Source organism: Lepidochelys kempii, chromosome 18, assembly GCF_965140265.1.
Source record: "Lepidochelys kempii isolate rLepKem1 chromosome 18, rLepKem1.hap2, whole genome shotgun sequence".
In the NCBI taxonomy this organism is placed as follows: domain Eukaryota; kingdom Metazoa; phylum Chordata; order Testudines; family Cheloniidae; genus Lepidochelys; species Lepidochelys kempii.
In genome coordinates this window covers 2,258,763-2,283,469 of record NC_133273.1, presented here as the reverse complement: position 1 = coordinate 2,283,469, position 24,707 = coordinate 2,258,763, and the positions used below count along the sequence as shown (strand labels likewise).

The 24,707-nt window shown below is 50.2% G+C and overlaps 1 protein-coding gene across 4 annotated transcripts in view; it reads right to left on the bottom strand.

Moving 5' to 3' along the window:
• Nucleotides 1-14,387: 14,387 nt before the first annotated feature.
• ALPL (alkaline phosphatase, biomineralization associated) overlaps nucleotides 14,388-24,707 on the bottom strand; it is an 86,704-nt gene continuing 76,384 nt past the window's right edge. For 3 of the 4 annotated variants that reach the window (XM_073316617.1, XM_073316618.1, XM_073316619.1), the window contains 4 exons: nucleotides 22,025-22,159; nucleotides 20,791-20,982; nucleotides 18,940-19,059; nucleotides 14,388-18,588 (listed from right to left, as the gene is read on the bottom strand). In XM_073316617.1, the coding sequence (XP_073172718.1) occupies nucleotides 18,320-18,588; nucleotides 18,940-19,059; nucleotides 20,791-20,982; nucleotides 22,025-22,159 (716 nt within the window). In that variant the 3' untranslated portion in view covers nucleotides 14,388-18,319. Of the gene's footprint in view, nucleotides 18,589-18,939; nucleotides 19,060-19,572; nucleotides 19,668-20,790; nucleotides 20,983-22,024; nucleotides 22,160-24,707 lie in introns of those variants that run through there. The other variant, XM_073316620.1, reaches the window with a different exon arrangement.

Genomic DNA, 24,707 nt, shown 5'->3' with positions numbered 1-24,707 from the left:
AGCAAGCCAAATATTTCTCTGTCATTGTTGATTCAGTGTCTGATGTCATGCATGTAGACCAGGTTGGATTCATCTTCTGATCTCTCAATTCAGAGGGGCAAATAATTGAGTGATCATTGGGTTGCAGCCACTATAGAACCAGACAGGTGTAACCCTAGCCTACACAGATGTTGGTTTGGTTGTGTCACACTGCCACAAACAGGCATTTGATAATGCTAAGTAATGTGCCTGGCTTGTTAAAGTGATCTGCAGGCAGAAAAAAACATTAATACAGTATGTTCCCTGCACTGCACACTCCTTACATTTAGTTGAAGGTCTGATGTTCACAGTTGCTCAGATATAATCATGGGGTGGGTGTTATGTAGTCATGATGCTCTTTTTGTTCTGTACTGACAGATCAGTGGAAAAGTATTTTCGATAATGTAAATACTGTCACTGGCCAGAGATTGTTGGCTCTCAACAGTCTGCCATACACACGATGGTGTAGTCCTGCCAATTCTTCCAAAGCATTGCATCAAAGCTAGAGCAGGATTTGTTGAGCCTTGGTGGAGTTTGCCAAAGATACAAATCAGATTCCTGCCACTCATTTAAATGCAACTTTTCTGAAGAAAATGGAACAAGTGAAGACAGCTTTTATGGCACACTTTGGGATCATCGTGCTTTAAAGATTCTCACCAACCAGCGTACCGCTGCAGCAAATGGACAGAGATCTGAAGTACTGAGCTCCCTGGAAACTGTTCATGCAACGTTGCAATAAATATCTGTGGATTCTGAATTCAATGCAAAGAAAAAATGCAGGACTACTTCTCACTACGATAACACAAGTTGTGTCATCCTCAGAAAATGGTTTCAGGTTGAATCTTAAGAACTAGAGCAAATACTTGAATCAATTTTGCATTGAAACATTTTCGTCATAATTGACCAGTTTACAGCTTCTCTATATCACTGACTGGATGCTTACAATGTGCTGTATGAACATTTTGGAGTCTTGTTTAAACTGGGTTCACTGGATGCCAGTGAAGTTCACCAATGTGCGTGAAAGTTGCTGCAGTTTACCCCAAGCCTTGGACCCAAACTGTCTTGACAGACTCTTTCAGTGTCAGTGTTAGAATATAGATATTCAGGCCTGCCTGTAAAGGCCTATACTTTAAGAACGTAGGTCTATTTTTATCACTTAGCTAGTTACAGAGGTATAAAAACAAAGAATCAAAATCACAAGTCTGCCTGTGAATGGGCTTTCTCTCACTAGGATAGTCTGAGGCCTTGTTCTTAGGCTAAGGCCTTTGGCTAAGCAGCAGGGGCAGCCATAAGCTGGGAAGCGAACAGTCACATCCTCACACCCCAAACCAGTCGCATTGAAATAAATTGATATTGGGCTTGTACAGGAATACAATCCTGTCCTGATAAGTGCCTATCCCCACCAGATAAAGATGGTTAAAGAAAACTTAGTTTGATAGCATCCTGTCTGGCAAGAAATCACTTACGGTTGTGGTTGTGAAACCCTCATTTCTGCAGTGTTTTATCTTTATGGCCCCCACTTTTCTATTGTTAATCTGTCTGGCTCTCTAATTATTTCTGTCTGCTGTATAATTTATTTTGCTAGGAGTAAGTTAACTTAGGGAAGTGGGATATAATTGGTTAGAGAATTATGTTACAATATGTTAGGATTGGTTAATTAAATTTCAATAAAATGATTGGTTAAGGTATAGCTGAGAATATTACTATATATACTGGGGTCAAACAGGAAGGGGGGGGAAGGGAAATTGGAATTATGTTTGCTAAGGGGGGGGAACAGGAATAGGGAACAGGGACACAGGCAAGGCTCTGTGGCATCAGAGCTGGGAAGGGAACACTGCGGGACAGACTCTATCGTGCATATAGAGATAAGCCCGACTGGTGTGAAGGGCTTCAGAATATGCTTGCATGGAAACTAACCCCAACAAACATTGCATTGTCTGCGCTTCGGACTGCTGCTGGTCTTTTGCCGCTTGCTGTCTGCATGACAAGAACCAGGGAAGTGGGAGGGTGGAGGGAAAGCCCTCTAACATCTTGGTGCCGTGACTCAGATACCTCATGTCGGACAGGTGAGTAGCAGGCACGTACGTTCCCTTCCCCAACTGTCCACCCAGCTGCTTGGATGGGGCATAGGTGGGCTCTCATAATGGTAGTTGTGGGTCCTTGCAAGACCTTGTAATGGTCTTTTTGGATAAGTGGATTAGGAAGAATCTGGGCCCATTCCAGGTGCAGGGGTCAACCTGGGATGAGATTAAGAAGGAAATGGGAGCAGTGTTAGGGGACCCAGAGGGATGGGGGCTGGCTGAGGAGCCCACCCTCCTTGGTAAAGGGGTAGCGGAAGGAGGTCCGTGCCCATGGGGACAGGATGCCTTCCAGGGAAAGGAGGCACTTCACTCTGCTGGTAAGAGGTTTGAAGTAAAGGCAGCATTATGGGAAGCTGCCAGGAATCTTTCAAGTTTGGCGCTACTCTAGCGAAGGCTACTGGAGGATTGTAAATTAAAGTTAGGGGTAGTTAAAGATGGTTTGGCACAACAGGGTTTGGAGTCAGAAGCAGAGTTAACAGACCACCTTAGGAGACAGGAGCTGGGACTTGGTCCTGGGGGGGTGGAGAAAAAAAAGTTTCAAAGTGAAAAACAGCAGGGTTTGCACAAGTGGCTAACAACCCCCACTCTTTTCTTCCTCTTTTTCTTCTCCTCCTCCTCAGTTTGCTTAATTTGGTTGGGAGTTGTGTAAGTGTTAAAGAGGAATAGTTGTGGTGTTATAAGAAGGAAGTTTTGGGTTTGATGATAAAACCCCATCATGTAAATGAAATTATTTGTGCAACTCGGTACCGTTACACTGGGGGGACCCTGGTAGTCAAACAAATTATACCAGAGGATCAGGTGGCCACCACCTTCTATGTTTCTGTCCACAGGAGCCTTTACAGCTATTCCGAGGGGAAACAGGCCCTTTCTCCACAGAAATGGTCTGTAAAGGGCTCTGCTGCAGGCAGCAGCCAGCCGGATACTCTGACCTATATTATTTGACTATTGGACGACTTAATCAAAATCACTAAAGGAAGGTAAGGGGTTTCTATTGGAGCTTAACTTGACTGTCTCCGATTGTACAAAATGGGAATATAATCTGGGTACAGTTGTGTAAAAATTCATAAAAGCAGTGCAAGGGATGTTAGGCAAAAGAGAATTTTTGTGTGTGAATCTTTTTGTGTAATCATGTGAGGTTTTAAGGACCTAAACCAACACTCATGGTTTGTAAAATCATGTTTGTAGGTGTAACCCTTCTGCCCGTCAGAGTTGGCAGCAACAAGGGCCGGGTTCAATATCTAGGGGATCCATTCCAATAACACAATGCAAAACCGGCTCGAGCCCCCACCCAGTGACCTGGGACAAATATATACCACCCCTGCCGGGCGCCTCCAAGAGGCAATACTTCCCCTCTCCCAAGCACATAGTCTGAATGTAGCAAAAAGCCTTTTAATAACAGAGAGAAACAATGCGGCATTATGTTGGGGAAACACCACCAACAGGATTCATAACACAACCCAGGAGCAAAACCCACGCCAAGCAAATTGGGGCGTGTCCTTTCCCTTTGGTTCTTGAGTCCAGCAACCCAAAATCACCCAAAGTCCCAAAAGTCCAATGACCCAAAAGTCTCTGTCCTTAGTCAGGGCAGCCCCAGAGTTCAAAAGTTTATCTGCAGAGCTTGGGTGGAGATTGTGGGGGGGTGTTAAGGGGTACCTTAGGTGGTCCAACACTGGTGGCCCCACCTCTCCACAGGGCTCCACTCCACCAGCCGAACTGCTCTACCAGCCACTCCACTCACCATGCTGCAAACAGCTCTACCATATAGCTTCAGGCTCCCCCACTACTTAACACAACACTCAGTGATTTCAGCTCTTAGTCAGTTTTTAGCTCTTTTGTGATTTCAGCTTGTAGCAGGGGAGCCTCAGTGCTGGTGCACCATTAGCCCCAAGTGAAATCAGCTCAGCAGCCTGTAACTAGACTCCTAATGGAGTCAACATTAGCTCTGATATTCCACAGTGGAGAGAGGAGGAAGTGGAATTAGCATGCAAGGCCCTCACCCAGGAGCCCATACCACCAAATATTAATACTTGTTCCCAGCCTCTCTCAATTCACAGAGTTTTGGAACCCATGTCCCTTGCCTAGCGAGTGCTACTTAGTTGATGGCGAGTCCCTCCATCATAACAAAAGGCCAAGTACAGTTCCACTGTCCTTGATTCCCATAATCAGGGTAATAACAATTTATTCTTCCTGCCCCAATAACAGAGACACTGGGGATCCCACAGCAGCCAAAGTCACCATTTGGGCAGCTATGGCCTCATTCTAGGTGGGGTGGGTGTGTCTATGCAAATGAGATCAGCCCCTGAAGTTTTTTTCCACCACTTGCCACACCTCACCACCAGATGTAAGGGTGGAGCTCATCCTGACTCTGCTTACATAGGTTTAAGATGAATTGATTTGTTTTTGTTTTTAAATAATACCACTAAAAATCCATTTGAATCTTTCATTCAAAGTTGCAAAACTGACAGACACTTTTTGCTAGACACAGGTAAATAGTGTTGTTTGGCTTTGGTATTTAGCATTTACCCTTAAGGTACCTCAATGATTTATAAAGCTTAATATGTTTTTAAGTAAAGACCAAAGTCGTGGCTGTGGTGGGAGGTGGTCAGGGCCGGGGGATGGGGGAGACATTGTGGGTCTTTTTTTGTGTGTGCACAGGAAAAAAGAGAAGGGAAGCCTTGGGGTGGCTCTGGGGGATCGGACTGTCACTTTGGTGGGGGTGCAGGAGAACTCTGGGTGCGGGGGGAGGCAGTTACGCCTCGTGAGAAAGTTGATGTGGCTAATAGAATGTTGTAGAGTTGAACTGTGAACGGGGTATGCATTTTCCCAGAACATGTGCAGTATATTTTGTAGAAGGGGTAAAAGAAATGCAAACAAAACATGCTACTTAATTAAAATTCTATCAGGGCTCCAAAAGGAGCCACACTTGGTTGTGTTTTCTTTCTCACGTGGCTGTGTGTTTTAGAAGCAGAAGTGAAAAGTAATAACTCTGGTGGAAGTTAATTGTGTCCTTTTTAAGACAGAGTCTCTGAGCTGCTAGTAGCTTTGGATCCAAAAGCAAGCCAGAAAGCCTCTGTGTGGATGCAAATTACCTAGCTGATAGGGGAAGGAGACAACTGCCCATAAATGGCAGCACAAAGGAGCAGCAAATAATAAATATACCTAGTCAGCAAACAAGCTACTTGTAAGCAAGAAGACTCAGATTATGGGCCTCCAGAAAAGGGAGGTGGGAAAACAAGTCAAGCCTGAAAATAAGAGAGGAAACTGAGGTACACCACCTGATGAATTTCATGAATGAACAGTGGGATAATTCACTAGCCTGCCTATAGAACAAAACAAGGAAAATATGGAGGCAATTCTTCTGTTTTCTCTGCAGTCAGCAAAATTTGTAAAAGAAAGGGGTATTTCTAGGCAATAATCTGTCCCCATCCAGGGGACTGTGAAATGTTTCTTTTGTTTTTCAGACACTCTACAAGCAAGCTGCTGCCGGCGGAAAAATAACCCAGAGCACCATGAGTCTACTGACGCGACAAAGATTGTGTTGTGTGGTTGTGTTGTTTGTCTTGTTATTACCATTATTTTGGTGGAAATGGTACAAGGAGAATTAACATATATAAAAGCAAAGGTCAATGCATGGTATGACCTGCCTGGGAAGCATGGTCTACCCAAGCTGGGAAATCAAGCACAAATAAAAAGGCACAAAATGGGAGCTAAGAAGGAGGACGTATAAACTATTACATGCATATTACAGGCGGCCCTACAGAGGAGAAATCAAGGATTCCCTGGCCTGGAATGGAACAATCGTTGTTGCTAATCACAGTTGTCACTATTGTAAACCTTGCCCAGATCCCGTGATGTGAAGTGGCAAAAGGAGGGAACACGTGGACTGTGACACCCCCAAGTTGTGGTAATAAGGCAGATAAGGACCTTAAGGATCTACCCATAGAAAATTGTACTGCTGATTCCCCCCATGGGAATTTGGCAGTGTTGGTATGTGGTGTATGGATTGGAAGGGGTAGAGTCCTAACCGGGTGGAGACAAATTTATCAGGAAATATTGCATGGTGTTCTTTAGGATATGTGTGATAAATGAAGTGGGGGTTAGTTCCCTTTTGTGAACACCAAGCCAGTTAGCTGTAAAATCCCTGTTAGTAGCTGTTCTCTACTTGCTTTACCTGTAAAGGGTTAAAAAAGCACACAGGTAAAAGGAAGGGAGTGGACACCTGACCAAAAGAGCCAATGGGAGGGCTAGAACTTTTTAAAAATTGGGGAAAAAACTTTCCCTTTGTCTGTCTGTCTATTGTTCTCTGGAGAGAGGAGACGCAGAGCAGGCGCAGAGCTGAACTATGCTGTAAGAAGCTTTAAGTCACGTATGAAAAACCATCAGATCATACCTAGAAACTACTTATTTGAAACTCCCAGATATGTAAGTAGATCGGAAAATGTCTAGGAAGACTCGATTAGGTTTCTCTCTTTTATTTCTTTATGGCTTGTGGACTCCTTTCTTCTAACCCTAGGTGCTTTTGTTTTGCTTTAAACTGGACCTCAAGAAAACTATTCTTGATGCTTAATTATTCTCTTTGCTCTTTTTAAGTCTAGCAATAGCCTAAGTTCCAGATGTAATTCTTTTTGTTTTTAATAAAATTTACCTTTTTTAAGGCCAGGATTGGGGTTTTTTTGGTGTCCTAAGAGGTTTGTGCACATGTTGTTTAATTAGCTGGTGGCAACAGCTGATTTCCTTTGTTTTCTTTCTAAGCTCTTCCCGGAGGCAGGGTGAAAGGGATTGAGGGTACCCCTCAGGGAGGAATTCCCCAGTGCGCCTTCCTGGGTCCAAAGGGGTTTTTTGCACTTGGGTGGTGGCAGCATCTACCCATCCAAGGTCAACGAGAACTATGACCTTGGGAGTTTAATACAAGCCTGCAGTGGCCAGTATTAATTTTTAGAATCCTTGCGGGCCCCCACCTTCTCCGATCGAAGTGCCAGAGTGGGGGGAATCAGCTTTGACAATACGTCATGATCAATGACAGTGGGAAACAAAGTCATCTGGACATATGGTTTGTCACAGAGGGCCCAAAAAACCTATAACCCTCTGGTCTCCTGGGGTGTTTGGGTAATGGGGTTCCCCAGTTAGGGTGTGATGTTACCATGTGTAATCATAATGGTACCTCCACCGAGGAAAATCCCTGGATGTGCAGTTGTTATGTACACATCACACGGAGCATATACTCTCCCCTGGGATGCTGGGTATGACAATTTAACTGCTTTGCAGAATGTAACCCTACAGGTAATATGGATGCCAAGCTGGAAGAATCCTGATCTAAGCTGGCCGCAGCCTGAAGCCAGAAATACTTCTTGATGGGCGAATGTGTGGGAGCCACTGTGGGTGCGGGTGCAACCAGCGCTTTTCAGTGAGTCTTTCCAGTCCATAACATGGGTGGTATGCCCCAGAGAATGGTGGGTGGACCGGGTACACCTCAACTGCAGCACATACATAGAAGGGTTGAAGCGACAATTTAATTGGTGGGTGAGGGGACATCCATGGAATCATTGCTGGAAAAGGGATTTGTGGGCAGCAGGAAACACAGGGCTGGGTGTATGAAATCTGGGGGACTGTTGGGTAACTATAACTGATAAGCCAGAATGTAAAATTGCAGCAGCAAATCAATGAGCTACTGGCACAAAAGCTGCCTGCAATCACAATAGGATAGAAAAGAGCAGCCAAAGGGAACCTACAGCTAACTCAGGGACAGGAAACCTGGTGACATGGGTGGAGGATGGCTTCAGAAGGTTAACTTGGGATGGGGAGGTGCATATGGGGTTACAAAATGCTCAACTCTGGGTCTAGTACCTGTGTAATAGTTACTCTGGTACCTTGGAATGGGAAGGCTACTAAGGTGGTTCCCAGCGAGCTCCTCCTTTTCTCATTATTCCCATAGGGCTCATGGCTTATGAGGAGGGGCTGAGGGAACTGGGATTGTTTAGTCTGAGGAACAGAAGAATGAGGGGGGATTTGATAGCTGCTTTCAACTACCTGAAAGGGGGTTCCAAAGAAGATGGATCCAGACTGTTCTCAGTGGTAGAAGAGGACAGGACAAGGAGTAATGGTCTCAAGTTGCAGTGGGGGAGGTTTAGGTTGGATGTTAGGAAAAACTTTTTCACTAAGAGGGTGATGAAACACTGAAATGCATTACCGAGGGAGGTGGTGGAATCTACTTCCTTAGATATTTTTAAGGTCAGGCTTGACAAAGCCCTGACTGGGATGATTTAGTTGGGGATTGGTCCTGCTTTGAGCAGGGGGTTGGACTAGATGACCTCCTGAGGTCCCTTCCAACCCTGATAATCTGTGATTCTATGATCACTCTACAGATCAGCTGCCAAGCTGTAAATGCTGGCCTGGCCCTGGACTGGCAGGGCAATGAGCTTGCTGGTTGGGTAGAGACGCAGGAAATCCTGCCCAGAGCTCCTGTTGCAGCTCTCCTGGGAAGAGTCAAAGATGTATACCTATGTATAAGTAGGGGCATAGCCAGCAGATCGAGGGACGTGATCGTTCCCCTCTATTTGACATTGGTAAGGCCTCATCTGGAGTAGTGTGTCCAGTTTTGGGCCCCACACTACAAGAAGGATGTGGAAAAATTGGAGAGAGTCCAGCGAAGGGCAACAAAAATGATTAGGGGACTGGAACACATGACTTATGAGGAGAGGCTGAGGGAACTGGGATTGTTTAGTCTGCAGAAGAGAAGAATGAGGGGGGATTTGATAGCTGCTTTCAACTACCTGAAAGGGGGTTCCCAAGAGGATGTATCTAGACTGTTCTCAGTGGTAGCAGATGACAGAACGAGGAGCAATGGTCTCAAGTTGCAGTGGGGGAGGTTTAGGTTGGATATTAGGAAAAACTTTTTCACTAGGAGGGTGGTGAAACACTGGAATGCGTTACCTAGGGAGGTGGTAGAATCTCCTTCCTTAGAAGTTTTTAAGGTCAGGCTTGACAAAGCCCTGGCTGGGATGATTTAATTGGGGATTGGTCCTGCTTTGAGCAGGGGGTTGGACTAGATGACCTCCTGAGGTCCCTTCCAGCCCTGATATTCTATGATTCTATGTGACAGGCAGCAGTTGCTGCTGCTGCTGCAGGGACACAGCAGGTCAATGGTCTGAGCTCAGGCTTGGGGCACAGGCCCAAGGCGTAGGTGGAGAGTGTGTCTCAGCCAGAGCCCCGAGGGAAAAGGCCACTGACCGGGGACTAAGAGGTGTAATGCAGGGTGTAAAGAACCCTGCCTGCCTGCTGCTTGGTGCTGACCAACCTGGCTATTTCCCAGCAATAATGAAGTTGGGTGAAGCCCTAGATTCATAGAAGGTTACGGTTGGAAGGGACCTCAGGAGGTCATCTAGTCCAACCCCCTACTTGAAGCAGGACCAATCCCCAATTTTTGCTCCAGATCCCTAAATGGCCCCCTCAAGGATTGAACTCACAACCCTGGGTTTAGCAGGCCAATGCTCAAACCACTGAGCTATCCCTCCCCCACAAAGTTAGGAGGACGGGGCAGCACCCCATGGCAAGGGAGGAGAGGTTGGAACCCGCTGTTAGCAAGGAGAGGAGACCCCACTGTTGCCCCCACCAGTTCCTGTGCAATCTGTCCAAGGTGGGCCCCAGCTTCTCCCCAACTGCCTTGTTCTGCAGCTTATGCAAAATTTACCTTGTGGACAAAAGCAAACAAGAGGCTTAACCTGGAGTGACGGCCCCATCCCAGGGCACGTGCAGTGGGGAGCTGGAGTCGGTTCGCGTGAACCGGTTGTTAAATTTTGAAGCAGTTTTAGAAAAGGTTGTTAACCCGCTTCCCTGCAGGGGGCTCCGGCCGGGAAGTGATGTAATTCCTCCTCCGGCCACCAGGGGCGCTGCGCTGCGGGAGCCACGTGGGCTGCCCCCCGGCCCTGGGCACGAGCCCTGGTGCTGCTGCTCCCCCAACCCCTGCCCTGGGGCTCCCGCTGCTGCTGGGTGGGTCCCGGCTGCTCTGCTGGGCCGGGGCTGCATCCTGCTGCTCTCCCCGTGAGCGCCCCCAACCCTGCCCGCAGCCAGCCCCTGCTGCACCCGCTGCCTTGCCCGCAGCCACCCCCGAACCCCCTGCCCGCAGCCAGCCCCTGTCCTGCCTCTAGCCACCCCTGCACCCCCTGCCTCCAGCCACCCCTGCACCCCCTGCCTGCAGCCAGCCCCTGTCGCACCCCCTGCACCCCCTGCCCGCAGCCAGCCCCTGCCTCCAGCCACCCCCGCACCCCCTGCCCGCAGCCAGCCCCTGCCACACCCCCTGCCTCCAGCCACCCCCGCACCCCCTACCTGCAGCCAGCCCCCTGCCCTGCCTCCATCCAGCCCTTGCCGCACCCCCTGCCCTGCCTCCAGCCACCCCCGCACCCCCTGCCTCCAGCCACCCCTGCACCCCCTGCCTGCAGCCACCCCCTGCCTCCAGCCACCCTCGCACCCCCTGCCCGCAGCCAGCCCCTGCCTCCAGCTAGCCCCTGTCTCCAGCCACCCCCTGCACCCCCTGCCTGCAGCCAGCCCCTGTCTCCAGCCCCTGCCGCACCCCCTGCCCGCAGCCAGCCCCTGCCACACCCCCTGCCTCCAGCCACCCCTGCCCTGCCTCAAGCCAGCCCCTGCCTCCAGCCACCCCCGCACCCCCTGCCTGCAGCCAGCCCCTGCCTCCAGCCACCCCCTGCCCCCCCCGCCTGCAGCCAGCCCCTGCCTCCAGCCACCCCCTGCCCCCCCCTGCCTGCAGCCAGCCCCTGCCTCCAGCCACCCCCTGCCCCCCCCTGCCTGCAGCCAGCCCCTGCCTCCAGCCACTCCCCTGCCCTGCCTCCATCCAGCCCTTGCCGCACCCCCTGCCCTGCCTCCAGCCACCCCTGCACCCCCTGCCTCCAGCCACCCCCTGCCTCCAGCCACCCTTGCACCCCCTACTCGCAGCCAGCCCCTGCCTGCAGCCACCCCCTGCCTGCAGCCAGCCCCTGCCCTGCCTCCAGCCACCCCCTTGTGACGAAGTGTCCCTAATGTTTCCTCTGAATAGTGTGGGGATGCCTCAGTTTCCCCTATGCAGTTCTTAAGTATCTAGGGGGTGGGATAAGTGTGTATGATCATTGAGAGCCCTAGAGGGCAGGTCTGTGCAGGGGTCTGGACACAGAGAAGGGCCGACACCCTGTTTCCTGGCCACTGATGGCCTGGGCCCTTCCCCCCTGCAAGTTGAGATCTAAAGGGTTGGAGAACAAAGGAATCCGGTGACCTCCTGGCCGGGGAAAGGGACAAAGCCCAGAGGAGGAGGGGCTGGAGGGAGTTTCAGTTTGGGGCTGGCTGGGACATGGAGTGAAGGGCAGACGGGGTTGTCTGGCTCACTGCCCCCCAAAATGGACCCAGCTGAGGGGTCCCGTTCTCTGCACCTACAAGCTCTGTGTTAGACCATGTTCCTGTCATCTAATAAACCTTCTGTTTTACTGGCTGGCTGAGAGTCCCGTCTGACTGCGGAGTTGGGGGGCAGGACCCTCTGGCTTCCCCAGGACCCCGCCTCGGCGGACTCACTGGGGGAAGAGCAGGGAGGGCAGAGGAGGCTGAATGCTCCGAGGTCAGACCCAGGAAGGTGGAAGCCGCGTGAGCTGTGGGTCCTGAAGAAAGGCGACTGCCCCAGAGTCCTGCCTGGCTTCATGGGGAGCAGTTCCAGAGCATCGCCCAGGGACTCCGTGACACCCCTGCACCCCCTGCCCGCAGCCAGCCCCTGCAACCCCTGCCTGCAGCCAGCCACTGCCTCCAGCCACCCCCTGCACCCCGTTCCCGCAGCCAGCCCCTGCACTCCCTGCCTCCAGCCAGCCCCTACCTCCATCAGCCCCTGCCCTGTCTCCAGCCAGCTCCACACCCCCTGCCTCCAGCTAGCCCTGCCCCACACCCCTGTCTGCTGCTGGCCCCATGTCCAGTGGTGCCCTGCAGTTCCCACACCTGCTTCAATGAGGGGGGCAGGGAGCAGCTGGGACCCACAAATGAGCACACCCTAGGGTGACCAGACAGCAAGTGTGAAAAATCAGGACAGGAGGTGGGGGGTAACAGTAGCCTATATAAAAAAAAAAGACCCCAAAACCGGGACTGTCCCTATAAAATCGGGACATCTGGTCACCCTAGCACACCCCCAGAGCGTGGTGGGGTCTCACACCTGTGAAACGGAGCTCATTTCTAGGTCAGGCCCATCTTTTTGAAGAAGAGCTTTAGGCAGTGTTAACACACACCTGTATTTTCCCGACATGTCAGGCTTTTTGGTTCTTAAATCGCCATCTGGGAGGAATTTTTAAATTACGGACGTATGGTAACCCTGTTGGTACAAAAAATACATACTGGGGCACAGCCCTTACATCAGAACTTTTTATAGGGAACCGGTTGTTAAGATTTTGGCAGCTCATCACTGGGCAGATGTGTGATCAACTGCCTCCCCCCAAGCAAACCCTCGGGGCCACACACTGCTCACAGGCCAGGCAAGCAGGGCTAGGGTGCAGTCACAGCTAAGAACGTCCAGTCTGCCCCAGAAGCGGAGCTCAGGCATCGCTGTGGCAGCCAGGGCCCAAGCAGTCCCCTTGGCGTACCTAGGATTCTAAGGGGCAGCCCACGAGCGGGCTCCAGAAAGTCCTGTCCAGCCCAAGAGGCAGCAGCAGCAGGGCACAGCACCAAGCACCCAGCTCCTTCCCTTTACACGGGGCCTCCTGGCTGTAAATCTGTAAGGACGATGACATGCAAGGGCCGAGTGGATGCGATCAGGCAGAGGTTTGAGGGGCATTGGCCTAGCTTGCAAAGGCCAGCTCAGAGAGAACACAGCCCTGTGTCACAGAGTGATAAAACAAGCCCGAGCCTTGGGACCAAGTAGGGCAGACTGCCAGCAAACCCCAGGACGGGAGTGAGGGAAGAGAGCAGCCTAGGGTGTCTTCTTCCCTGGAAAGCTGGTCTCCATGGGATGCAAGTATGAGCGTGGACACTAGTACCAGGGCCTCTGGCTGGGCGACCCCAGCACCCACATGGGTGCAGCTCTGGAGCAAGTGCTTCACGGACCCTTTGAGGGGGAGCAGGGAGCACCTGGGTGTGGTGTTGCAATCTTGGAGACTCCGGGCCCGATTCTCTTCTACTTACACCAGTGCAGATCAGCAGTAACCCTCAAGGCCATGGAGTCCAATGGTGTAAAAGAGAAGAAGGATCAGGCCCATCAAAGGGTGGACATGGCAGCCCCCAAAATAAAGAGTGAGGGGGTGGGGGTTTCCATGACACTAGCAGGCACTGCTGTCAATGGAAAGAAGAGGTGAAAGTAGGATACCTAAACGGGGGTGGGGGGGGGGGTCTCTACTCTCCTGCATCCAATCCATTCCAACCCCATATCCAGTCCAGGTTTTGTAACCTGCCCCATCTCGTCTTGGGACTATAACAGGAGCTGGACCAACACTTGTTGCCAGGCAGAGAGGTGGTCAGGGATCTGCGCCAGGCATCCTGCACCTACCAACCAGTCAAAGCAGAGATCCAGGGCCTTCTCTCTCTCTCTCGCACACACACAACTGTAGCCACTCCAAAAGCCATCTGCCTAGCCAGCCAGTCCCACACCAGCAGCTACTTCCGAGCAGCAGTGATTAGCAAGCAGCTGGTCGGTTTTTTTCCACCCATTCCTTGCGTGCTGTGTGCAGATGGGCTGGTTTGATTTTATTGACTGATTAGGAGATTATTAGACACAAAGACATATAAATATTTGCAAGCAATAGACTAGGACACTAGGACATTCCGATCCACTTCAGCAATCACCAAACTCCTCCCATCTCCTCCTGATTACAGAAAGAAAACTCCCAAACTGCTTGCCCCTGAAGGATGAGTTTTGATCAAGACCCCCAGAGGTATGAGCCACCCACAGACTCTGCCCGCACATGGTCAGAGCTTAGTAGTGCTTCAACCGAGAGGCAGCAAGTTTGCTGCCAGGCCACCCTACTTAATCAACCACCCACACCTGTTCCCTCCTTCTGCCCATTTTCAAAAGTTGCTCTTCCCTTGGAATGTATTTTTGAAGCCACCCAACTCAAATATGCCAGGATTCCAGGTCTGAACTGTCGGGATACACAAGGAGCCTAGCAAAAACCCTGAATCCAAACTCTGTAGTGGGCCAAATTGTAAATGTTCACAGTTTGGACTGTTCTACTGTGAACATTTACAATTTAGCCCATTAGAGAAACAGATATTCAAGTGTCAGAGTAGCAGCCGTGTTAGTCTGTATTCACAAAAAAAAACCAGGAGGACTTGAGGCACCTTAGAGACTAACAAATTTATTTGAGCATAAGCTTTCATGAGCTACAGCTCACTTCATCGGATGCATTCAGTGGAAAATACAGTAGGACAATTTTAAATACACAGAGAACATGAAACAATGGGTGTTACCATACACACTGGAGAGTGATCACTTATGGTGAGTTACCACCAGCAGGAGAGCAGGAGGGAAAAACCTTTTGTAGTGATAATCGAGGTGGGCCATTTCCAGCAGTTGACAAGAACATCTGAGGAACAGTAGGGGGTGGAAGGGGGGAATAAACATGGGGAAATAGTTTTACTTTGTGTAATGACCCATCCACTCCCAGTCTCTATTCAAGCCTAAGTTAATTGTATCCAGTTTACAAATTAATTCCAATTCAGCAGTCTCTCGTTGGAGTCTGTTTTTGAAGTTTTTTTGTTGAAGTATTGCAACTTTTAGGTCTGTAAATCGAGTGACCAGAGAGATTGAAGTGTTCTCCAACTGGTTTTTGAAAGTTATAATTCTTGATGTCTGATTTGTGTCCATTTATTCTTTTACGTACAGACTGTCCAGTATGACCAATGTACACGGTATAGGGGCATTGCTGGCACATGATGGCATATATCACATTGGTAGATGTGCAGGTTGGGGGACTGTCTATAAGCAAAGACTGGCCTGTCTCCCAAGATCTGTGAGATATTCAAGTGGTGAGCTGGGATCCAAATCCAGGGCTCTTGGCTCAAGGTCCATCTTCCTCACCCAAAAAAAACATCTCAGTGACAATTAATAAAACCTCCTTTAACTATGGCAGCAAACAAAGGCTTCTATGTATCAAAATGCAACCCTAAACGTGGGCAGGAAAAACAAAGAAGGCACATGGGGGGGGGGGGGGAGAAGAGTGTCTAGGACGAGAAGGTCCTTGGGACAGGGACCATCATTTTGCTCTGTATTTGTACAGCACCTAGCACAATGGTGTCCATGACGGGGTCTCTTAGTCACCACTTCAGCACAAATAAATAAAAAGAGGGTTGTGGCACAGGGCAGTAGCAAGAGTGTCTAATTTAACATCAAGACCCAGTTTCGAGGGGTTTAAAAAAGAATAAATAATAATACAAATAAAAACCCAAGCAGGAATACCTGCCACAACAGGCCTCCGACAGGCCCATGTTCCTCCAGGGGACCTCCTTCCTGCAACGCTGACTCTCAACGCCAAGCCAGGGAGTTTTGTAGAGGGCTTCCCAGGACCCTTTGTGGGAGGAGAAGTCTTGCCCCCTCTCTCTGGGTGACTGATAGCCTAATGAACCAGGTCTTTTTCCCGCCCTCCAGGCTCTAAACAGCTTCACCCCCATTCCAAGAGTCATAAATGAAAGCCAGCAGGAGGAGAGCAATAATCTCAGGAAGCCACTGAGGTGTAGTGCACTCAGCTGTTCAAGTTACTCTAGAAGCCCGTAGGGAGCAGCATGTGTGAGCAACCAGAGCTGAACGCTCAGCAGCTGTACTGCAGTGCCCGGCCCCCACCGTTACGGTTCTGCAGCCAGCTTTTGCTACAGCCCACAGAGTTTTATGCTGAGAAGCCGATGCACATTTATGGAAAAACCATAAGCAGCTTTAACAAGATCCCCAACTAAACACTGAAACAAGAGGCCTCAATGCAAATCCAATCCAGATGCACTCCCAGATTTGTATTTATTTATCACTGACAGCTGATTTGCTTTCACCATGGATGACTTCTATGGAAATAGAGAGAGGGGTCTTGAGTCACAGGTTATGAATTGGATTGACTGTTCCTTCCATCTGGCTGTGTTCAGGCCAGTGGTTTTCTTATGAATGAAGCCCAAAGAGGCTGTCTTCCAGTGCCTCATTGACCCCAAGAATTCAAGTTTCTTCAAACAATCCGCTATGGCCTGAAATAGGTTTTTGGTTTTTTTTTAATAAAGCCTTTTAAAAAAAATCAACACCCTACTGACAAATTGAACAGCTGAATGAAACGTTGATAAGTTAAAGAGCTCAGGTCTCCTAAGGGCATGCTGATGAGCATCCTCAGAAACTAATCCCCACATGTCATGGCAAATAATTCCCCTCCACCTGCTGCATCAACTTGTCAGGAGAAATGATAGTCTCTCAAGGCATGTAAGTGCTTTTGATAATGTTACCCCCGCACACACACACACCCTGCTTCTTTCTGTCTGTCAGCAGGGGCCTTGGCCACTCTGGTCTCCTAATATCTAGAAAAACTAAGTCCCATTTACTTGTAATAGGGTTCTGGCTCCTAAGGCTGTTGCATCATCACATTGTGATGCAATGAGAGACAGGGAAACCAGTTTGGTTCAAATACGACCCAGCCTGAAACTCAAATGGACATTTTTTATATAGGAGACAAGGTGAGGGTGAGGGAGCCCAGCCAGGACAAAGAGCTCTGTGCAGCTCGAAAGTGTGTGTCTTTCACCAACAGAAGTCTGGCCAATAAAAGATAGCTTGTCGCTCTAACATCCTGGGACCGACATGGCCACAGCACCGCAAACAACCTTTTAATATGGTCAAGAAAAGTTTGACCAACATTATTCTCCAGCTGCTCCCCACTACTGAGCTCAGGCCAGGACTGCAATATGGTGGCAAAGGCTGATCGTGGGGGTATTGTCCATGGCCTAACCGGCTGTAGAAAGTCTCACAGGAATGCCTTTACTTGGACCTTCCCAGTCCAGCTTGGGAGACTTGAGGGGTTGGCTGACCCAGGATCTGACAACCTGGGTTTCTACCCTGACCTGCCATTTTGCCCCACATCTTCACATCACAGCATCACCAAGAAGTGACCAACAAGCATGGTCTCCAGAGACCTTTAGTGTCCTATAAGCCAGACGTGAAGGACAAAGCAGAGCCTAGACAAATCGGAATTGTGGCACAAGGTCTGGGACAGACGTGGCAACCGCAGCGTCGGCTGGGAGTGCCTAATGTGCCTGGCCCCAAGGGGGCTAAAGGGAGGAATCAAAGAGGGCTCCATATATCGTATCACCCTGGCTTCAAACATAAAACACCATTGAGAATACTTAGTCCTCCCATGAGTGCAGGGGACTGGACTAGATGACCTCTCAATGTCCCTTCCAGTCTTACGATTCTATGGATATGAGTGATTCCTTTGGCCCCACTGAAGGTATTTAGGCTTCTAACTTCCATTGAAACTGGAGGGACTTGGGAGCCTAAATACCTTTATGGATCTGGCTCTAGATGGCCCATTCCTGCTGACTTAAGTGACTAATTCCCCAAAGGTCCTCTGAAAACATCAACCAGAGATGAACGAAGGAGCCAAAATTCAGATTCCAAAAGCCACTTCTCTCAAAAGTTTAAATCCAGGTTTTGGTTCCTGGGGAGGAAGCCTCTATTTACATAATCAGCAGCCGTGGGAGGAGAACAGAACATTTCCCTGTATGTGAGTTTTGTTCTTCTGATTTTTTTTAAAAAGCTGCTTGAGTTGGGTTAGGGGCGCTTAACACAAACGAAAACATTAGATATGAAACATCTGGACCCAAGAGAGTCTGCCCCAGCCTGAACCAGTGTGTCTTGCCTTTAGGTTCACAGAACCAGTCCAGGCTATTGCTATAGAAACAGCCCAACACTTCCAGCTCTTGAAGCCAACTTGGAGTCCAGGCATCCACACAAGGGATGTCCAGCAGTGTCAACAGCAACTGAGCTGCTCACTCCGTTCCCCACGCCAATGATCTTGAACAGTGGTTCATGGCCGCAGGCCAGCTGCCCTGGTTCGGGGGCAAGGTGGGTCCAGAGGCAAGAGACATAGGAAGCTTTGGTATTATGTCCAATGTGGTTAAAACCTGAAGACCCAGTATCATATGGCAAGACAGGTTCCAAGATCTGTCTTTGAATGGGGTCAAGATCTCTATTTGAGACAGCTGGGGACCCCTGGTCTGTGACTGAAGGAAGTGAGCTGATTCAGGGCGAGACCTTAAAACAAGAATTTGAGGAGGATGACTGAGGCAAGGGTAGAGAGGAAGGGCAGAGGCCCCACTATGCTGTGGTGGGCCCCAGAACGGCAGTGGTCTGTGTTCTGGCCAATGCAGGCGGCATAGGCCATGACGTGTGGGATGTAGTTCTGTTCGTGTACTCCATGCAGGAGGTGGGCCATGGGGCCCTTGGCAAAGATCGCTACGTCCTCACCCCCATGGGTCTCCTGGCGCAGGGGCACAGCCGACTGGGCCTGGTAGTTGGCATGAGCTGCAAAGAACGAACAAACAGCTGTAAGAGACTGGGGAGTCAGACCACCAGGCTGGAGATTGGCACCCACTATCCACTGAGGAAGGGGCCTCCCCAGCTTCCATCCTGACATGACAGGCCACCTTTGAGAGGGGAGGGAGTTCAGTCTCCATGGCCCACTCAGACCATGGCCTCTCTGCTGAGTGCCCCAATGTGGAGCCCCTGTTAGTGGCAGTGGGTTTGGAACGTGGACTCCGTCTCACTGGGAATTAGATTGGGACAAGCATGCATTTTACATGAACCCAGTGGCATTAGCTGGTCCCTGACACATGCCTCCCACCCATCCCCATCTTGCCAGCCCCCCAAACTCACCATAATCCACAGTGGACACATTCTCCCTCTCTCCGGCTACAATTTTGTACCCGGGGCCATTTCCGTACAGGATGGAGGTGAAGGGCATTTTATCCACATCGCTGTGCATCGGTGCTAGACCTGCACGGGGAGGAGCAATGGTTAGCATGAGGGATGGTGACCATCGCTCCTCTACAGAAGAGGTCATGCTTGACTCCAATCCTGCCCTTTCCAGAGAGTATTTCTGCTGGGGAGGCATATCTCCAGGATTCCCTAGTTTATCTGCTCCAGCGCCTCACTCCAATCCTCTCTTTAGCCAAGGACACTGACTGGAGTGTCAGCCAGTGCTGTTTCTGCTACCCTGGGGCTGATCACATGCCCATCAAAGAGACCAAGCTCTGGTTCCCAAGTGAGAACAGGGAGAGGGGAAGTGTGGCACAAGAAATAGTCACTACAGCCAGTTTTCAGGGGTGAATAACTCAGGAGGCGGTCAAAGGTTTGATGTTTTTATAGTCCCGCCTGCTCATAGCCCATGCAGCCATTCCACCCCACTGGAAGCTCATCGGCTCTCCTTGGCTAAGCAGGGTCAGTGCTGGCCAGCATTTGGATGGGAGACCCAACCAGACAACCCCGAGGTGTTGCAGCAAGCAGTACCGGTGATGCAGCATGGTGCTATGCTGCTGGAGGTCTTGCCTTCTGGAGACGGGGAGCCGAGATACTGAGCCGCTCGGTCATCGACTGCATGGAACCTTTGGCAAGAGTTGGAGCGTGAACTCATTTCATGTGCAACTGGAACCCTTACAGCAAGGGGAGGGATAGCTCAGTGGTTTGAGCATTGGCCTGCCAAACCTAGGGTGGTGAGTTCAATCCTTGAGGGGGCCATTTAGGGATCTGGGGCAAAAATTGGGGATTGGTCCTGCTTTGAGCAGGGGGTTGGACTAGATGACCTCCTGAGGTCCTTTCTAACCCTGATATTCTAGGATTCTATTTTCTTAACAAAAGAAGCCTCGTTTTTCTACTCTGCCCCTCTGAAAACCTCTTGCTCCAGTTCATCCCGACTGTTGCAAGGCTCCTACCCACAGCTGTGCTGGCAGGCCCAGACTGGGCATCTCATTTGCTGACAAATTGAATTAGTGGTTTTAATCAGAAAAGTGATTACTCCCCCAAGCCCACTCCATCAGAAAGGAGAAATACGGCATTTTGCTGGGCTAGCTAAACAGCTGCTGTGTTTTGACCCAGGGTGGGTGGTGCGAGTCTGGGCTGCAGTAGAGAGGAGCTCCAGTATATCTGAAATCCAGGCCTCAAACCCAGAGAGTTTCAGGGTGTTCAGAACTGGGGTTTGGTTCTAGTCCACGGGCTCAGGGATCCAGGAGCTGGATCTTATGATGTGATTAGAAATCCATCCCCCAATAACTAGGGGGTGGTAAAATTTCCCTTCACTTGGGGTCTTTATATCAAGATTGGAGGTCTTTCTAAACAGATGCACTCCAGGTCAGCCACAAGCCATGGGCTCAGGTGCAATTCAGGACACTCTGGGGGAGTTCTCAGGCTTGAGTTACATGGGAGTCAGACTAGAGGATTGTAATGACCTTACAGTCTAGGAAAGCTGCCAGAGGTTTTGCCCTGGTTCTGACACTGGACACATTTCAATCACTGCTGTTTCAAGGGACATCACAGAATCATAGATCAGTGTTAGAAGGGACCTCAAGAGGTCATTCAGTCCAACCCCAGGTAATCATCCCAGCCAAGGCTTTGTCAATCCTGCAAGGCAGAGATGCCAAACAGTTCTCCAGCAGTAACGGTCCAGGTGCCACCATTTGGAGGCTGGCAGGTCTTCGGCTTGTGGGGGGAACCAATGGGTTAAACCCTTACCGAAAATGGGATTGCCGCGGGGTGTGTATCCACCAAAGGTGAAGACATGGGAGTGGTCAGCAGTGACTACGGTCAGCGTGTCCTCCAGGGACGTCATGCCACCAGCCTGGCCTATGGCTCTGTCCATCTCCACGGTCTCATACAGCGCGTGCTTGGCTTTCCCCTCATGGTGACCGTGATCGATCCTACCTCCTGGAAAGGGAAAAGCAAGAAGGGAACTGGTTGGACTAGAAACCTGAGAATCACCAATAACAGATCACACCTGGCTGTGCTCTTGCTTCCTGCTATCTCGGGCCAGGCCAATGGTCTATGGAGTCCAATATCCTTCCTCTTCGCTGCACCAGGCCAGTACCAATCCACTCTCCTGTCCCAACACCGGCCTGTGGCGGGTGCTGCACTGGAAGGTGCAAACCACGTTTACCGCACTTTACAGTGTGGCACAATAGGTCTGAGCTGTTATCTGGAGAACAGATGGAAGGAGCTGACAGGGAGAGAGCACGGGAAATACATCATCATTTCTATCAAGCCACTTCGAGGATCACATCCACAACTGAGTCGTCTCCGGCTGCTTCCCAAGGGACGTGCTGACTGAGATACCACGGCACGCAGCAGACTCGCTATTAGAAGGGACACCCACACAGCAGGGGTAGGTACTACCTCCTAGAGCCCTCAGGATGGGAATTGCTAGGCTACAGTCTTGGTTCTGATGTGGTGAATATTCCTTACCATGAGCCCTCCATTCCTCCCCCTTCCAGGCCAGTAAAGGAAACCAACTTCTCTTGACTGAAAGGTGTAATCAGGGACCAGCATTACCTGCACTTCAGATGCTAGAAAGGGAGGCTAATGCAGTTAAGCTAGGAGTTTGTGGGCCAGTATCAGACCAGTGCTGGTATTTACCCATGTCCAGGGTCTCCCTCGGGAGCCGTGGGCTCTGGGACCCATTGCCTACATACTAGGCTCTCCCCACAAAGCAATTTCCATCTGTTCCCTTGTAGGGCAAATGGCTGGGGAACTTGCTCAGCTCCTTTCCTGACTCGTGAAGCAATGGTGGGTGCAACAGGGGTGGGTTTTGCCCACTGTCACTCGACTCCAAAACTGTTTCATCACCCTCTCAGAGAGGCACCTTCAGGTCAGAAGACAATAGCAGCCCTCCAGTAACAGGCCCGTGTCCTCAGCACAGGATGGGAAGCTCAGCCTCATGGGGCACTGGTAGTCTGGAGACACTGGCTCTCACCTTCTACCAGCAGGAAGAATCCTCGGGGGTTTCTCTGGAGGATTTTGATGGCCACCTGCACCATCTCCGTCAGGGAAGGGTCTGTCTGGACATTCCTGTCTAGCTCATACATCATATCCATTGGCTCGAAGAGGCCTGCAAAAGGGAGAGGACATGTCAGCTATGCACCATGTTTTGATCTTCATGAGGCCCCAGATCCATGTGCTACCAATTCCGATTGAGGAAGCAAGGCTGTACCAACATGATCTCCAAAGTTTTTCACAGAATAATGATCCCTCATGGGCTCTGCTACCCTCCCACCTCTCTCTGCCACCAGGAGCTGGACACATTCTGGCAGAGTAGCCAGGCGTTTTGACTCCCAGTCCATTGCTCTGCTCACTAGGCAGCACCACCCTGGAGGTATGAGATAACGTATGTATACCGCAGTATGAATCATAGAATATCAGGGTTGGAAGGGACCCCAGAATTTCATCTAGTCCAACCCCCTGCTCAAAGCAGGACCAATTCCCAGTTAAATCATCCCAGCCAGGGCTTTGTCAAGCCTGACCTTAAAAACCTCTAAGGAAGGAGATTCCACCACCTCCCTAGGTAACGCATTCCAGTGTTTCACCACCCTCTTAGTGAAAAAGTTTTTCCTAATATCCAATCTAAACCTCCCCCACTGCAATTTGAGACCATTACTCCTCGTTCTGTCATCTGCTACCATTGAGAACAGTCTAGAGCCATCCTCTTTGGAACCCCCTTTCAGGTAGTTGAAAGCAGCTATCAAATCCCCCCTCATTCTTCTCTTCTGCAGGCTAAACAATCCCAGCTCCCTCAGCCTCTCCTCATAAGTCATGTGTTCTAGACCCCTAATCATTTTTGTTGCCCTTCGCTGGACTCTCTCCAATTTATCCACATCCTTCTTGTAGTGTGGGGCCCAAAACTGGACACAGTACTCCAGATGAGGCCTCACCAATGTCGAATAGAGGGGAACGATCACGTCCCTCGATCTGCTTGCTATGCCCCTACTTATACATCCCAAAATGCCATTGGCCTTCTTGGCAACAAGGGCACACTGCTGACTCATATCCAGCTTCTCGTCCACTGTCACCCCTAGGTCCTTTTCCGCAGAACTGCTGCCTAGCCATTCGGTCCCTAGTCTGTAGCGGTGCATTGGATTCTTCTATCCTAAGTGCAGTATGCATTGGGATGTGGGCTGTGTGGTGTGACGGGGCATGTAACTGAGAAGCGGGTGCAGGGTTCAGATTAGATTTTCCTCTGAATGGGTCAGCAGCCTACTATGGACATAAGGATTGATTGGCAATCCCTCAATTCAAGGATGTTCTCTACCACGGATTTACTATGGGCCCTGAGATGACCCAGAATTGGACTCCTGAAACTTCAAATCTGCCTGCAGTAGGTACAGACATTTCATGGCAGGCCAGCAGCCTGTTGGGAGAAAAAGTTCTCTTTTCAGCTTCAAGGGCTAGGCGCCTCTCCTCGAAGTGGGCCACTGCCTAATGGAAGATATGGTGCCAGTGGGGTCAGTTGGTGGCTTGCTCCTCCCAGCTTGCGATGCCTACATCAGTTTTCTTAAGATACAAAGACACTGAAAGCGTAGCACAGAAGTTCTCAATCATTGCACCGCAATCCCCTTTTGACAACAAAAATTACTACAGGACCCCAGAAGCCCGGGAGTGTGGGGGACGTGCGCAAAGCCAAAGCCCCACCTCCCCAGGCAGGGGACCTGTAATCTGAGTCCTGTCACCCAGGGCTGAAGCCCTAGGGCTTGGGCCCTGGGCCCCAGCAAACCAGCCCTGGTAACCCCATTAAAAAGGGGTCAGGACCCACTTTGGGGTCACAGAATATCAGGGTTGGAAGGGACTTTAGGAGGTCATCTAGTCCAACCCCCTGCTCAAAGCAGGACCAATCCCCAATTTTTGCCCCGATCTGTAAATGGCCCCCTCAAGGACTGAACTCACAACCCTGGGTTTAGCAGGCCAATGCTCAAACCACTGAGCTATCCCTCCCCCCTATCCTGACCCACAGTTTGAGAACTGCTGTAGCATTTCCTCCAACTACCATGGGAACTCTGACTATTGGTGAGCTGAGAGTAGAGGACTTTTTTTTGGGAGGTGAGAGTCTGGCATCTGCACACAATGTCCAGCCCAGCGAAGTTGGTGCATGAGGATCATTGCTTCAATGCTAGTGACATTGGCTTCAGTGAGGATGCTGGCATTAGTGCAGCAATCTTGCCACTTGATGCAAAGTGTTTTCCAGAAGCATTGTTGGTGGTACCCCTCCAGAATCTTGAGGTGCTGTCAATCGATCACCCGGGTTTTACCCCCATAAAGGAGTGTAGGAACAACAATTGTCTTATAGACCTGGATCTTGGCGTCCTGCCATAGGTCACAGTCTGTCTCTGTCAACTGTGATGCCCTGTGGAAAGTGCTGACCAAATTTGGCTGCGCTCCAAAATTTCTTAAGATCAGATGACTGCCATGGTTCTCTGTAATGGCCTTGAGATGGAATCTTTCGTCATCAAAATCAGGGTTAAGCAAGGACGTGTTATTGCCCCAACCCTGTTCTCCATCTATTTAGCAGTTATTTTGGTCAGCTGACATTCAATACAAAATGGATGGGTGGCTCTTTAATCTTTGACGTCTCCGCTCAAAGTCTAAAGTCTTCAGGGCGTCCATTA